General features: G+C 44.7%; 2 protein-coding genes across 5 annotated transcripts in view; both read right to left on the bottom strand.

The window, feature by feature from the left end:
- iqsec2b (IQ motif and Sec7 domain ArfGEF 2b) overlaps positions 1-7,161 on the bottom strand; it is a 31,011-nt gene extending 23,850 nt beyond the window's left edge. The window contains 1 exon segment of the mRNA XM_056422497.1: positions 5,268-7,161. Within this exon segment, the coding sequence (XP_056278472.1) occupies positions 5,268-5,737 (470 nt within the window). The 5' untranslated portion in view covers positions 5,738-7,161.
- Positions 7,162-11,078: 3,917 nt separating this feature from the next.
- The window catches only part of LOC130200095 (membrane-associated guanylate kinase, WW and PDZ domain-containing protein 3), a 42,060-nt gene continuing 38,953 nt past the window's right edge, over positions 11,079-14,185 (bottom strand). For 2 of the 4 annotated variants that reach the window (XM_056424068.1, XM_056424067.1), the window contains exon 17: positions 11,079-14,096. In XM_056424068.1, the coding sequence (XP_056280043.1) occupies positions 13,021-14,096 (1,076 nt within the window). In that variant the 3' untranslated portion in view covers positions 11,079-13,020. The remainder of the gene's footprint in view (positions 14,097-14,185) is intronic. The other 2 variants (XM_056424069.1, XM_056424070.1) reach the window with 2 other exon arrangements.

The following is a 14,185-nucleotide window of genomic DNA, read 5'->3' as shown; positions in this document are numbered from 1 at the left end:
TCTGGGCTAAGCCCAGCGCCGCCGCTCCCATAACGCGCATCGCTCTGCCGTGTTACGCGCTGACACATCCGCACACACAGGTGAGCACACGCTCACTAGCACCCCCCCCCCCCCCACCCCCCGTCAACAACTCTTCTCGGAGCAAAGAAAAAGTGTGGGGGATTGGGGGTGCGTGAACCCGGTCGGGATGTAGAAGGGGGTGCGTGGCCTAAAAAGTTTGGGAACCCCTGCCTTAGAAGACTAATGTCTGATTAGAAAACCCGTGCAATTATGTTAGCACAGCTGAAAACAGTTATGCTGGTGATATAAGCTATACAACTGGCCTTCCTTTGAGCTTGAAGTTTGTAGAACAAAATTAATATTTCAAATATTAATCATTATTTCTAACCTTGTCAATGTCTTGACTATATTTTATATTCATTTGATAAATAAAAGTGTGATTTTTCATGGAAGACACGAAATTGTCTGGGTGATCCCAAACTTTTGAACGGTAGTGTATATTTATATATTAATTTATGTACGTACATACATACTTACATACATGCATGCATGATATATATACTGTATATATGATATGTGACGTAAACGGTGAGTATTTAATCATTCACAGTAGAGACTGCAGGGATCCGATATCAGATGAAACCTGACAGCAAATCAAATCCAACTGTAAAGCCTGTCGATTCCTTCTGCCTTCACATGTAATGTGCATGCTAATAACATATAGAGTGTGTGCATTAATGCATAATCCCGTGTGCCTCGTTGTGATGAATAGGACCATCTGCAGAAAGATGGTCAGTCCTTTCTCACCTCACAACTGATACTTGGGAATACATATCTTCATGAATCCTGTGTAACGTGACTAAATATAAATGACAAAAGATTTTGTTCCCATTGCACACACTGCATGAAGCCATGAACACTCACTGCACTCACTCGAGAATGCAAAAACACACCACCTACGTATACTTGCCTCCCACTCACACACACACAGACACACACACACACAATCCATCAAGCTACACTGCACCACAGTAATCTGAACTGTTAGCAATATGCTAAATCTGGCTAGAATTAAACACTGTTTATTCCACTCCATAGAGAATAGATGAGAGAGCGAGACTGGATTTTGGAGGAAATGGCAGCTGCGGCTTCACCGTATTTCTTTCTAGAAAGTCATGCCGAGTCTTGAGGAGAAATTGAGACTGTTTGAGCAGGTCAGTGCAGCTGAGCTTACCCACATGCCTGGGGCCACTTCCTTCCACCACGTTGCATCTGCGCTATCTCATATAATGTGAGCTGTATTAGCGCCGAAAAAATATGAATCAATAAACCTATTAAACTGGGACAAATGTGTGCTTCAGTCACTACGGCGGGATATGAGAGCGGCTGAGCGGAGCGCGCAAGAGAAGAGAGAAGAGCACAAAAGCAATTTCTGTAGCTTCTCTGAGTCATATCTGCAGCAGTGGGAAACAGAAGCAGCGAGGGGGAGAGGGAGAGTGTGTGTACGTGGGTATGTGAGAGAGTTTTAGAGAGAGAGAGAGAGAGAATATTGGGGATGGGGTTATGTGTAGTAAAGCTCCACAAAATGACGCTCCTTCTGAAACAAAAGTCCATTACCGTTCTCTATGTTGCCAAATGAATGTCATTTTCACAGAGAGGACACAGAACATGCCCACAATGCCCGCAGCTGAGGATGATAGATAGAATTAAGAGACGGAGAGGGAACACGAGCGCCTTCACGGGAGCTTCTGAACACTCCCATTGCGACAGCGAGAGTGAAGTGAAGAATGGAAAAATGATGGCTCGGGTCCACTTCTTTTTTTTTTTTCTTTTTTTGTTTTTTTGTGGCCTTTATGTAATAATACCGCTCTGTTTATCGCCGCCACTGGGGTTGTCAACAAGACCTCTAGCTGCTCCTTCCTCTCATCCCATGAGGTCGGCTGCATGCGGCACGTAATGAAGGATGCAACCCCTCAGAGAGGCCTGTCACATCACCGGAGCATGACGGCCCGTATGGCAGGCTGCAGGGTCACGTTAGCTGTCTATTAATGGACATCCTAGGTGATGTCCTACAGTGCACATAGACACACTCACCCTGCCCGAACAAAAGATACTCTAAAGACACACACACACATACTCACATACACACATATATATGCGCAGCAGTAATTTTCACCCCTGGGCCAGTGGTAATTACACTTTGGTCACACAATCTCTCATCCACTCTGTATAAGTGCCACCCTCTTTCACCCATTTCTGTAACAGCACATACAATATAAAGACAGTGACACACACGTACTTTCGTGACCTCTCCCAAAACAACAACAACAACAACAACAACAAAACATCTGACGTGCTCACAGCGAGTCGGGGCGATGCCCTCCGACCTGCTGCTTCTCGGAGGAGGGACTTGGAGTTCCTCCTCCCCGAGGCCTCAGACTCACATTGTTGACATGGCCATGAACAGGAGGAGAGGAAATAAAGGGGGTAACATTTGGGACAGCTGTTTGCAGTGTGCCGCCGGGAGAAGGGAAAGGAGAGGAATGACTTTGTTTTGATGTGGTTTCTGCATGCATGGGCTTAAGAAAGAAAAGAGAAAATTGGGGACCGCTTATTCTGTTTGTAGGTCAGAAATAAAAGTTATGGGTTACATGAGGAACAGAGAGCGCAGGGCAGAGATGAGGAATCCTGCTGGAGGAACAGAAACGAATTGAACAAATATAAAAAGGCAGCTCTGGGAGCCTTTGCGTTCTTCCCCTCTCTAACGCACCCTGTTGACAGATGGCGGATCAGTGTGTGTGTTCCTCCCTTTCTCTTTTAGACTGAGGCCCACTGAGTAAGGTCACCCAGTCACTCTCCTCCCCCTTGTCATCTTCCTCCTCTCCCCATCCCTCTCCCACATCTTCCTTCTGTCTCCTCTGATCTGAGCCATATTTAGAGTGTCGCGGCCGCCGCCGCCACGGAGTTGCGTGCTCGTATCTGATTGGCGATCAAAGAGAAGGGTTTTCGTCGCTGACCTCAGCTAATAGGCCAGTTTTGGTCGCGGCTGAGTCACGGCCAGACGGGGACAATATGGCTCTGCTGTGCGGGTGACTGTTTATTAAATGTGACACTTCAAATGATACGCTTGTCTGAGCCTGGATCCAAAGTCGGCAACAACCGCTACGGGCGATTAACAAGGGAGGGGATGAGCGAGATCATCTACATTCACAATTCACCACTGCATTTAACACCTACATAAATAACTAATATGTGCTCCTGTCTAATGACTAAGTCATCCCCGGGGATGACAGCAGGGGGCCGGAGAGGCAGACAGCGGAGGAAAAGACAACGGCAATCGATAAGGGATTTGGTGAAGTCTGAATTAATCACTGACAAGAGGATTGGGACTATAATAAAACAGATAGTGAGCGAAGTCCAGTATTAATTACCGATGCTACTTAGAGAAATGAGGTTTCTGTCGCTGAGACGGCAACAATATATTTCACTGTGTACTTTTTTCGCATGAATTGCTGCCTACTCACAAAGCTTAATGCTCCCAGAACAAAAGCCGACTCTATCTGTGTGTGTGTGTGTGTGCGTGGTAAAGTAAAAGCGAGGACAGATGCACTTGCTGTTTGCCAAAGATGTGTTTGCAGCACTCTAACTTCATGTCAGCCTTGAGTTTGGGGAGGGGGGGGGGGGGATCTCTCTTCAACTAGCCTACAGTTCAGAGTGAAGAGGAACAGAAAAACACACTTTTAGAAAAGAGTGGGTGGATGTTTCATATGGAAGGGCTTCACTGGTCCATAAAAGAAATTCAGATTACCATTAAAAAAAAGACCCATAAGCCTCCTACCTGGACTGTTTTCCTCAGCATACTACTAAGCGACTCCTACACACCTCACATAATGCACTGTGAACATTACACGAATCAAAACCCTCTGTGGGCAAGAATCACACACACCGCCATGAAATGAACACCTTGAGCACATATCACTCTACCCATAATCCTCCAGCGCTCTGCATAATTCCTCATGGTGGAGTATGAAAAAAACAACTCTTAGGTTTAGACACATTACTGTGGGGAATATATATCTGATGACTAGAAAGGATGCAGCTTCCTTTCGTGGGCTTAGCGAATGCATGGTGTAAATACAGTATATGTATATATATATACAGGACTGTCTCAGAAAATTAGAATATTGTGATAAAGTTCTTTATTTTCTGTAATGCAATTAAAAAAACAAAAATGTCATGCATTCTGGATTCATTACAAATCAACTGAAATATTGCAAGCCTTTTATTCTTTTAATATTGCTGATTATGGCTTACAGCTTAAGAAAACTCTAAAATCCTATCTCATAAAATTTGAATATTTCCTCAGACCAAGTAAAAAAAAAGATTTATAACAGCAAAACAAAATCAAACATTTGAAAATGTGTTTCCAGGTGTTTCGAGTTAATTAGACGATTCAAGTGATTTGTTTAATACCCTACTAGTATACTTTTTCATGATATTCTAATATTTAAGGATATTTGAGTTTTCTTAAGCTGTAAGCCATAATCAGCAATATTAAAAGAATAAAAGGCTTGCAATATTTCAGTTGATTTGTAATGAATCCAGAATGCATGACATTTTTGTTTTTTAAATTGCATTACAGAAAATAAAGAACTTTATCACAATATTCTAATTTTCTGAGACAGTCCTGTATATATATTAGTGCTGTGAAAAATAATGCGTTAACTCAGTTAATTAAATTACAGGTTTAACTAGTTGTTTTTTAACGCATTTAACGCATGCGCAGAATGAGCTTCCAATCCGTCTGTTGTTGGTCGTCTCGAACCAGCAGCATGTCATTCTGTCTCTACGTGTCGCGTTAACACGACTCCGATCTCCGTCTCGCGCGCCGCAGAGCTCGGATGCTGGCGTGTGCGCGCACATCGGGCCGAAAAAAAGTCACTTGCACCCCCCCCCCCCGTCAACAACTCTTCTCGGAGCTCTTGCCTGTCTTGAGAGCCCTGTAAATGTATATATGTGATTAATCATGATTAATCCACAGAAACCTGTGATTAACCTGATTAAAAATGTTAATCGTTTCACAGCCCTAATATATATATGTGTGTTTATATACATGCGTCACACATTTGGATGGTCATCACTGCAATTTAGAGCAACCAGGACAAGACTGCTGACGTTCCTTTGAGATGACAGGAAGCCGCGCTCATCGCTCATCGCGGAAGATCAAACCAAGAGAGAGGGCCTCCGTTTCTAAGAGAAGAACTTACTTTCTCCGTATGGTGGAGTTGGTGTTGGTGTTGGTGTCGGTGCGCTCCAGACGGTCTCGCTCGGCGGTTGAGGAGCTGCAGGAGACACCTCGGGTCAGCCTGGTGTGGGTCCTCCTCTCCCTGCTGGGTCCTGGAGTTGTAGGTGCTGGAGCTGTCGCCTGAGCCGTCGAGGTGCTACCATTCCCGCTGCCGCCACCGCCGCCGCCGCCGCCGCCACCACCACGATGGCTGGGGACGGACAGAGGCTGGCTGTGGCTGTGGTTCTGCTCGAGAGTGTCCGAACCTGGCGTCTGTGGGCTGCGGTCCTGCCTCAGATCCTGGTTCTCTTGGCTAACCCGGTCCAGGTGGCCCTCCAGCTCCTCGATGCGCCGGCGCTGGGAATCCAGGAGCTTGGCCTGGCTCTCGATGATGTTGTTGAGCTCCAGGAGGTACTCCACTGCCCGGTTTGGGCTCTCTGGGCTGGTCTCCATGGTGGTAGCCCTGTGTCTGGGGGTAAGACCACCCTCGGCAACCACCACAGTTTTCGACCCCGTGGGGCCGAGATCCACCCCCCCCACCAGCCTTGATGAGTGGGGGGGAGGGAGGGACCAACGGAGGCTCAAGTGAAGATTAAGTAATGGCTTCAGATGTTCAGAAACAGAAAGTCACAGAGATTAAGAGGTTGAGGATTTCAGAATGACTACATGTCCCCAACTCCGAGGGCAAAAATGAGCATTATAGCATCTTAGGAGCCATTGAAAATATTGCAACGCGGAGAATAGAGTTCAGAGCAGAAGCTCAACACACGGTTGATCGATTGTGTTCCTGAAGTCACGGTCATTTTTAAAGAGCCTGCCCAATCAGCATGGAGCAGATCAAGAGTTTGGGGCGCCATGATGCTTAACTCATGAAGCAAGATATTACAAAACAGATTGAGACTGGATGGGGGAGGGAGTGAGGGAGGCAAATAGTGTCTCAATGAGGCTAATCAAAGATCTATGATGAAGTTAAACTTGCTTTAACGGCTCTCATAGCAAAACAAAACACAGGGAATAAGCCGAATATCAAATGATCCTCTCATCTGTGACATATCCTATTAACTTCAAGGGCTTCTTTAGGTCATTAGAACACATCTCGTATCCATCAAGCACTCTTTAGCCTCCTCGACATCCAGGGGAAGGGGGGGGGGGGGGGTGATGTTATTTATGATCTCTCCCTAATATTCAGGCGCTGTCAATCATTACATAAGACAGAACATTCGGCACCCTCCCACGTTGAATATCCCCGCAGTCTATCATCGTCTCTTTCAACCCATGGCTCGACGTGTCTTTACAGCACAGAAAGTGAGCAGAGGCGGCTCACGAAGTTCATTCTCGAGGTCCAGATCCTCCCCTGCGGTCCGACAAAAACTACATCCTAGTGCTTTAAATTCAGATTAGTTCCCAAAGTGTGCGTGTCTCTGGGGCTTCTTTTTGGAGGGTTCATCCAAGAATAATGCAGAGTTTACTTCCACGGCACGCCTTCATACACTGGGGCTTGCAGATCAAAACTTGTCACCTCTTAAAAAACCAACAACCGTCCAGAATATAATTGACCGCCCGAAAGTCTCAATAGGCTGAGCGAAAATCTTTGAACTGTACTTTGATGTTTGCCGCTTTCGGCGCAGATCTGGAATCTGTTTAAACGACCTGGTTTAGTTATTATCCTACTTATCTGAGACGAGTTTCGGCTGCTTCAGGAAGGTAATCCACGGAGGAGTGAAGCGGAGAATCTTCTTTGCGGTGGCGCAGAAACGCGCGGAGGTTTCGCTTCTCGAGCGTCTGAAACTGCAGCGATTCGTGCGGCGAATCCCTCTGAGCGCGTCAGTGTCAAGGAAGCCAGGGTGACATCGGACATCCGGTCATGAGTTTCAAAATAAAAGAGTGACTTCGTGAACGCTACACAGTGGGACTGCGAGTGAATAACCACAATGATGCACTTAGGCTACAGGGAAATGTTAATCACAAACAAGCGAGTGAATAGATGAATAAAAAAGTGTTTTGCTTTTGTGTCATCCATACCAGAGGTGCAGTTTACCTTTTCAAACAATAGGATATATGCTAACATATTGTAAGTATTTTTGTAAGTAAATAAAACGAATAAAAAAAGTTTACAGCGATGACACAAGTCTCACCTTTTTCCCCACTTTCAACTTTTCCTAAATCTGGCTGATCCCAGTATTATTATTTTTTGTCGCAGCCCCTCAAACAGCCTGAGGCCACCACTGTTACACTTGAATGTGTTACTATAAACGTTCATATTGTTTACAGTACACATTTAGGGACATTTAGGGAGGTGCTTGGATTCATTTGAGATTTCAGGCTAAATTATTATTTAATAAATGAATGGATTACACGTTTATTAAATTGTTTTAATGATAAACGTTAGTTTAGTCTGGCAATTTGGCCTTTTACCAATGAAGACAGGCTTTCACATTAAGAGACACCCTTCTGAGAGAGAGCTGACAGAAAACACAAATTCATAATCTTCAGACTACATTTCTCCTGCAAAGAGAGAGGGAACTGAATCTCACACAGTGAAAAATTAGACTTTAATTTGGACATGTCTCACCCTATTGTATTGACAAAGTATGTACAATGTAGTATGTCAAAGTAAATACTGTGGAAGGAAAATGTATTTAGGTGTTATAATTATCTGAGCCTTTAAATACTAAAGTATGTTTTATCAAATGGGTTATATCTCACACTAGAATTAAACACTGTGAAAGTATAAAAGCATATTAGTTGAATATCTATCTTTCATGAACTGTTTCAGTTAAAAACATATTGATTGAAGAGGGTCAAGCAGGCCTCCAACCAGATCTCAGTGACCTGGTACAGGTCCCTAACTGACCGTTAGAACAATAGGAATAAAAGTAAACAAGCCACTATGATCCGAGGGGAGAGTTGTTATATCCCTAAGGAGGCCCAGCTGGGCCAGATTGCCCTTGTTCAGTAAAAGGGGCGGGCCAGTGTCCCTATCGGAGATCTCATGAAGAATGATATATCAATGTGTGTTGTGTACTTTAGTTTTTAGTTGTATCATCATACCATCTTGACTAGACTCAACTCTTTTGTTTGCACATGTATTATGCAAATAAAATCTACAGTGAACTGAACATTGAACCAGCCTCTCTCGTGTTCTGTGGAGAGTCGATTGCTAAAGTCCAGGAGTGAGGTCACGTGGAGACTCACACTTAATCAGATAAGAAGAAGTAACAGAGTTTATTTAGCTTCAAGTTAGTAATAAGAATCAATCCGAGAAGAAGAGAAGACTTTTTCCACGTCAATACCGTCCAACTGCACCCAGTTAAAGTCGAGAGGGTCAAAGTTCAAGCTGCAATGCCACGATGAATAATGTCTCAATTGAATGCTGCTGTAAGTACTTTCTGAGAGCGGTTGCAGTTTACTAAATAAAACACTAAAAACAATTCTGATCGTATTTCTCTCTCTGGTTCTTTGTTGTGATTGGCATGTAGATGTTGCCGTGGTTCAGGGCTTTGACAGGAAACATTGGCACGTGGGTGTGGAACTTGACTGGCTAATTAATGGTTGTGTGTCAATTTCAACTTGTCAAATATCAACCAACGAGGAGGAAACCGAGACTAGTTCCTAATGAGCCTCAGTGTTCAAGCGAGCTGGCTTACATGCCAGCCAGCATTTTGGCAGCTTTTGTCATCATTTACATTATCTGCAGCGTTCTAGTCCGTTGTCACCAACACATGCATTTCACATATTATTCAGCAAACCTGTCTTAGCACCATGCTTTCTGAGAAATTGTGTAACATTTTAATGTTTGACATCCCTTAACCCTTGTGTTGCCTTAGGGTCATTTTGACCCGAATCAATATTACACCTTCCCCCCGCCTTAGGATTAATTTGACCCCATTCAATGTTTAATGTCGGTGTTCTTTCGGTTGTCAACAAACAAACATAAAGTGCCTCACACTTAAACTTGGAAAACAATATTAATTCTAATAATTTTCTGGAGGTTTTAATTGCTGGCGTCAAATTGAACCCAAAGGGTAAAATATGTTAGTAAATATAAAGGTAACAGGAGGGTGAAACATTGAATCGGGTCAAAATGACCCAAAGGCGGCGGGAGGGTGTAATATTGATTCGGGTCAAAATGACCCTAAGGCAACACAAGGGTTAAAATGTAAAACCTTTGACCTTTCCGCCCATAAATGTTAAAAATAACATCTCATTTTACACTGAGCACTATATCAGCTCTCACTGGAGCCGCAACCGGGCCGCTCACACACCAGAAACTCATCTCTCTGCTCCGGTCAACAAGTGATTTGGCTTCTCTGACGTTTTCTATAGAGCTCTCTCTCTCTTCGTTTGCTTGTGTGTGTAAAGAAAATATTAACGGTGCACATCAAGTGGAGATAATGCCACGCAGTGCCATATAGGCTTCCCTACATGTTAGAACACGTTCTACATGCTGGCCCCCAACCATATGCAGCTGCCCTTTTTAATGTGTCTACACCAGCGGCCCTCAGGCTGTGCACACAGTCATTTCCCATAAATGACTCTCTCCACATCGTGCGTTTCATCATTGGATTCAATTTATTGTCATTGCACAGAGTACAGGTACAGAGGCAACGAAATGTATTCTCTGCATTTAACCCATCCTTAGTTATTAAGGAGCAGTGGGCTGCAGTGAAGCGCCCAGGGAGCAACTGGGGGTTCAGTGACTTGCTCATGGACACTTCGACTTGCAACTAATGGGGAGAGCGGGGATCGAACCGACGACCTTGGTGTTGCAGGACGAGCTACAGCCGCCCGTCATGAGGTTAACGCGCCACTTATCCCAGTTCAACCCAAATTACTGGTGGGGCTGGTGGGTAAGGGGGTTTACGCAATAGAATACAGAGTTTGTACACATGACACATGACATTTTATTTTGAAGGTACAATCTCGCGTTGCATCATTGTAACTTGGCACACCGCAGGGAGCCTGTGGATGATGCTGGAATCAGGACTGCACATGTCGAACACATTGGACCAACCGCGCGCGAGGCAGCGAAAGTCACTTATTCTGCTCCGTTCAACAGTTTCCCTATAATTTATATCCCTGTGATCATAACTGGAAGTCGTTCGAGTAGTTTACGCTCACTTATTTATCTGCCTCGACATCGTGTGAGAGCAGCTATCGTTACTGGCGGGATAAATCTCATTTTGACGTCTAACGTGAACAGAAGGATGCGGCTTAGGACAACATGGGAGGAAGGAGGAAGGCCTCGGAGCGCGCAGCTATTTTTAGTGGCAGCGCTTAAGTGCTCATATCTGAACTGAGAGGCACTGGCTATAAATTCACCCGCATATATCTATCTCTCTCTCTCTCTCTCTCTCTCCATAGCTCACACAGGTGATGCTGCTCTGCTGTACGGTTCAGGACACTAATATTAGACTGTGAGCGTGCATGGGTAATGCAGAATCCATGTTCCTTGCAAAGAGCTGGTTTAATAATTCTGTGTAAAAATGATCAGATTTCTAAACCAACCGAGCGAGCACATATTTTTAAAATCTGTACTTTCATATTCTCCCCCCATTCTGTTTCTGCATATAGAACCTGTTTTTATGGCATCATACACACACACATACACGTACACACAATTACACAGACACACGCACGCACAGAGGCACACACACACACACTACCCCATCGCTCATAAATACACTGTTGCCTATCATTTTGCTGCAATCTGCTGTCCACTAAGGGTTCTCCTCTGCTTTTTCCTAAATAAATAAAAAGCAATGGATGAAAGACATGGATGACCTCCGAGGAAATTAGTTCAGCAGTTTATTTCCAGTGTTATGAGACTGTGTTTACAGTTTCGGCCATTTAATCGCCTGAAGGAAATGAAAGTCTAAAAAAAGAACATTAGCAAACGTTATAAAAGAAGTCTGACACATAGGCTACCGAGCTCCTCTGGATGGCCACTGGCTGGGGAGGACAGTATGTTGGTTTCCTCACTGCGCTTCATTTTCTCGGCTGCACAGCAATGCAAATAAATGGGCACACCGAGCAATTAATTTTGGGTAATTCGGTTTGGGTAAAATCTGAGATTCACTTACAGCATCAACCTTAAGGTATTTATGGGTTGGTAACAAACACCCGTAACAGTCTGTGTCTCCTAAAGCTGCCGTAAAGAATCATCATAACATTGCTTTAACGTTAGAATAACACAAATCCACTCTCCGTATTGTGAACATGGTGTCACTTGTGTAGCTTTTCTTCCAAATGGCTTATCTAGAGCAAAATATCTTAAAACCTGAGTATTTAAAAAAAGATAATTTCATAGAAAAATAACATCTCACAGTATCCATTGTTGTTTTCTTCTTTGTAACAGAATTTTTGTAAAAAGAGAGCAAAACAAAATGATGTGGTATTTTGCCAACACTGAGCTGAAATTCTGCAGAGGCTTATGATTATAATTGTTTTGTTGATTTACAGTAAGGGCCTTTTGTTTTTGGCATGACTGGAATTACTAAACGTCCTGCCCTACTCCCGCATTAGAGACCTCAGAGCTGGGGGCTTTTCACAGTAAGAAAAATCAGTAGTTAGGATAAAGTGGTTTATGTTACCAAGGCAACTGTACGTGGCACAATGGGCACAGCAATCTTCAGAAACGGTGTTATTGTTCTGACCTCACATACACAATATTAACAGTACTTGAAATATGCACACCAGATGCATACTTTTGGCATCTTTTGCTGACTTCTGAAGTAGGGTACAACATAGAGTATCCTAATTCACACTCTAGCAGTATATTACAAAACATTCATTTATGAATAGGGCAGGTACAATATAGTTCTTATAGTCTGTGTTACATCTTGAGTCATCACAAAAGCTATACACCAATTTCACGTAATTTCTCATCACACAATTATAAATATTAATGGGTAGCTATTTTATGTAATATATAGATATACTGCAAATATTCCTATATATATAGAGATATATATATAGATATAGATATATAATCTTATCATGATGTATTACAATACAGTAATACAAATCAGGGCTTGGCTCCAGTTAGTATTTACAATAGATTCTGTTATTTATTTCTCTTCAAATATTTACAGAATATAGTATGTGACACCTGCTGTCAAAAGGGATTTGCATTAACACAATCAAATATTCAGTTATATGGAACGTTACAACTCAATGCAGGTGTCCACATAAGACAAAGAGGATATGGTACAAACATGTCACCCCGTTTCCTCTCAGAGCAGTTTGACGTGGATGGCTGATGCATTGTTATTGCTCAGTATCTTCATGAGGTATCAGTGGATGTCTATGCAGCCTTTGTACAGTAGGGGAGATACCTCAACGGGGATTACTCTTCTAAAGCAGTGTGAAGACAGATGCAGGGAGGTGAGTAAGAGACAGGAAGTCGGTCTCAACAAGGTGTATGTACCTTGTAGTCATGGAAACATCTAGAACAAATCCTGCAAATGTAAAGAGGGGAATGAAAACATAAATTGTTACCACGTTGGAGTCCTTCACGAGTTAAAATGTGATCGACATTTAATATCAGCCAGAGGTCAGCTGCAAAAAGGCACAACGAATATGACTTCATACGACTGTAGATATCAAAGTGACTGAGAGAAAACGTTGGTCGTGTGGGTAGCCGCAGAAAAACAAGTCGAGGTCGAACAGTGTGGGACTGATAGAATCTGATACGTATCGTTCAGCTGCCGCATGCTCCGCTCCCTGTTGAAATGTCAAGAGGCGGCGCTTCTCCCGCCCCGCTGCCCCGTCCGCCTCGCGGCGCTCCTGTTCCCCTCCGCCACCCGCTGCCGGCTGGGCGTGAGCCAAGGGCCCGGGAGCACCTCGGCCCTGCGCCCGCCAGCTTCTGTGGCGACCAGAGAAAGGCCTGAGATGCTGGCAGCGTCCGATTGGCTGCCTCCAGACGACGACTCATCGTCCCCCGGCTGCTCTGTGGACGGTGTGGAGGTGAGGAAGGAGAAGGGCCTTCTCTGTGACTCCGGGTCGACCACAGCACCGCTCGGGAAAGGGCTCTCGACGCGCCAGCTCTGCGCGTCATCGTCTTCCTGCTCCTCGTTCACTTCCGTCTCTCTACTTTCACCCCTGTCATCATCCCATGGCCTCTCCTGCTCCTGCTCCTCCTCTTTCCACAGCTCCCTGTACTCTGCTGTCATGTCCCAGTTTTCTTCGCTCTCCACCTCCCACTTTTGTTTGGGTCTGGGAATCTTTTGGTTAGGACTTGGAATGGGTAAGAAAACATTGTCTTCACTCTCAACTCTCTCTGAACTGACTCTCTCCTGCACCACCTGCACCTCCTCCACCTTTTCTTTCACTTGTTCCTCCACAGCAAGCCCCTCCTGCACTTCCTCCTTGGGCTCTTCACCCTCTGTCTTCCTCACCCTCTCCTCACTTCGACTTTTCCTCTCTCTGCTTTTGCTCCTCCCCCTCCTCCTCTCTCTTTTCCTTCCTCTCACCGTCCCTCTGTCTGTGTCACTATCATCATGATTTCGGTGGGCACCTCGGGGTAAACTCTGAGACACTATTTTTCTCCTCCTCCTCTTGTCTCCGGCTTCCTGAGACCTCTCTCCCACCTCAGAGACGGGGCTTTGTAAACCAGAGTGTCCTCCTCCCTCCGAGGCCCGTCTTTGCCTGCTCCTTCCCGCCCTTTTCTCCTTTTTGATTCCATTTGAAGACCTGCTTCTCCTCTTCTCCCTGGAGCTGTGGCCCTTCCGCCCGGTGGAGTCTACTGCAGCCAAACCCTTCTCCTTGGGGTTATGCAGGGGGGAGGGGGAGGTGATTTTGTGCTCACGGCCTGGACATGCATTGCACGGAGAGAGGAGGAGAGAACAGATTGAATAAGCAGGTAAAAGAGAGAATGAAGCAACATCTCTGACAGAGAGC

This window comes from Pseudoliparis swirei, chromosome 9 (assembly GCF_029220125.1).
Source record: "Pseudoliparis swirei isolate HS2019 ecotype Mariana Trench chromosome 9, NWPU_hadal_v1, whole genome shotgun sequence".
Lineage (NCBI taxonomy): Eukaryota > Metazoa > Chordata > Actinopteri > Perciformes > Liparidae > Pseudoliparis > Pseudoliparis swirei.
This window is presented reverse-complemented; position numbering and strand designations above follow the sequence as displayed.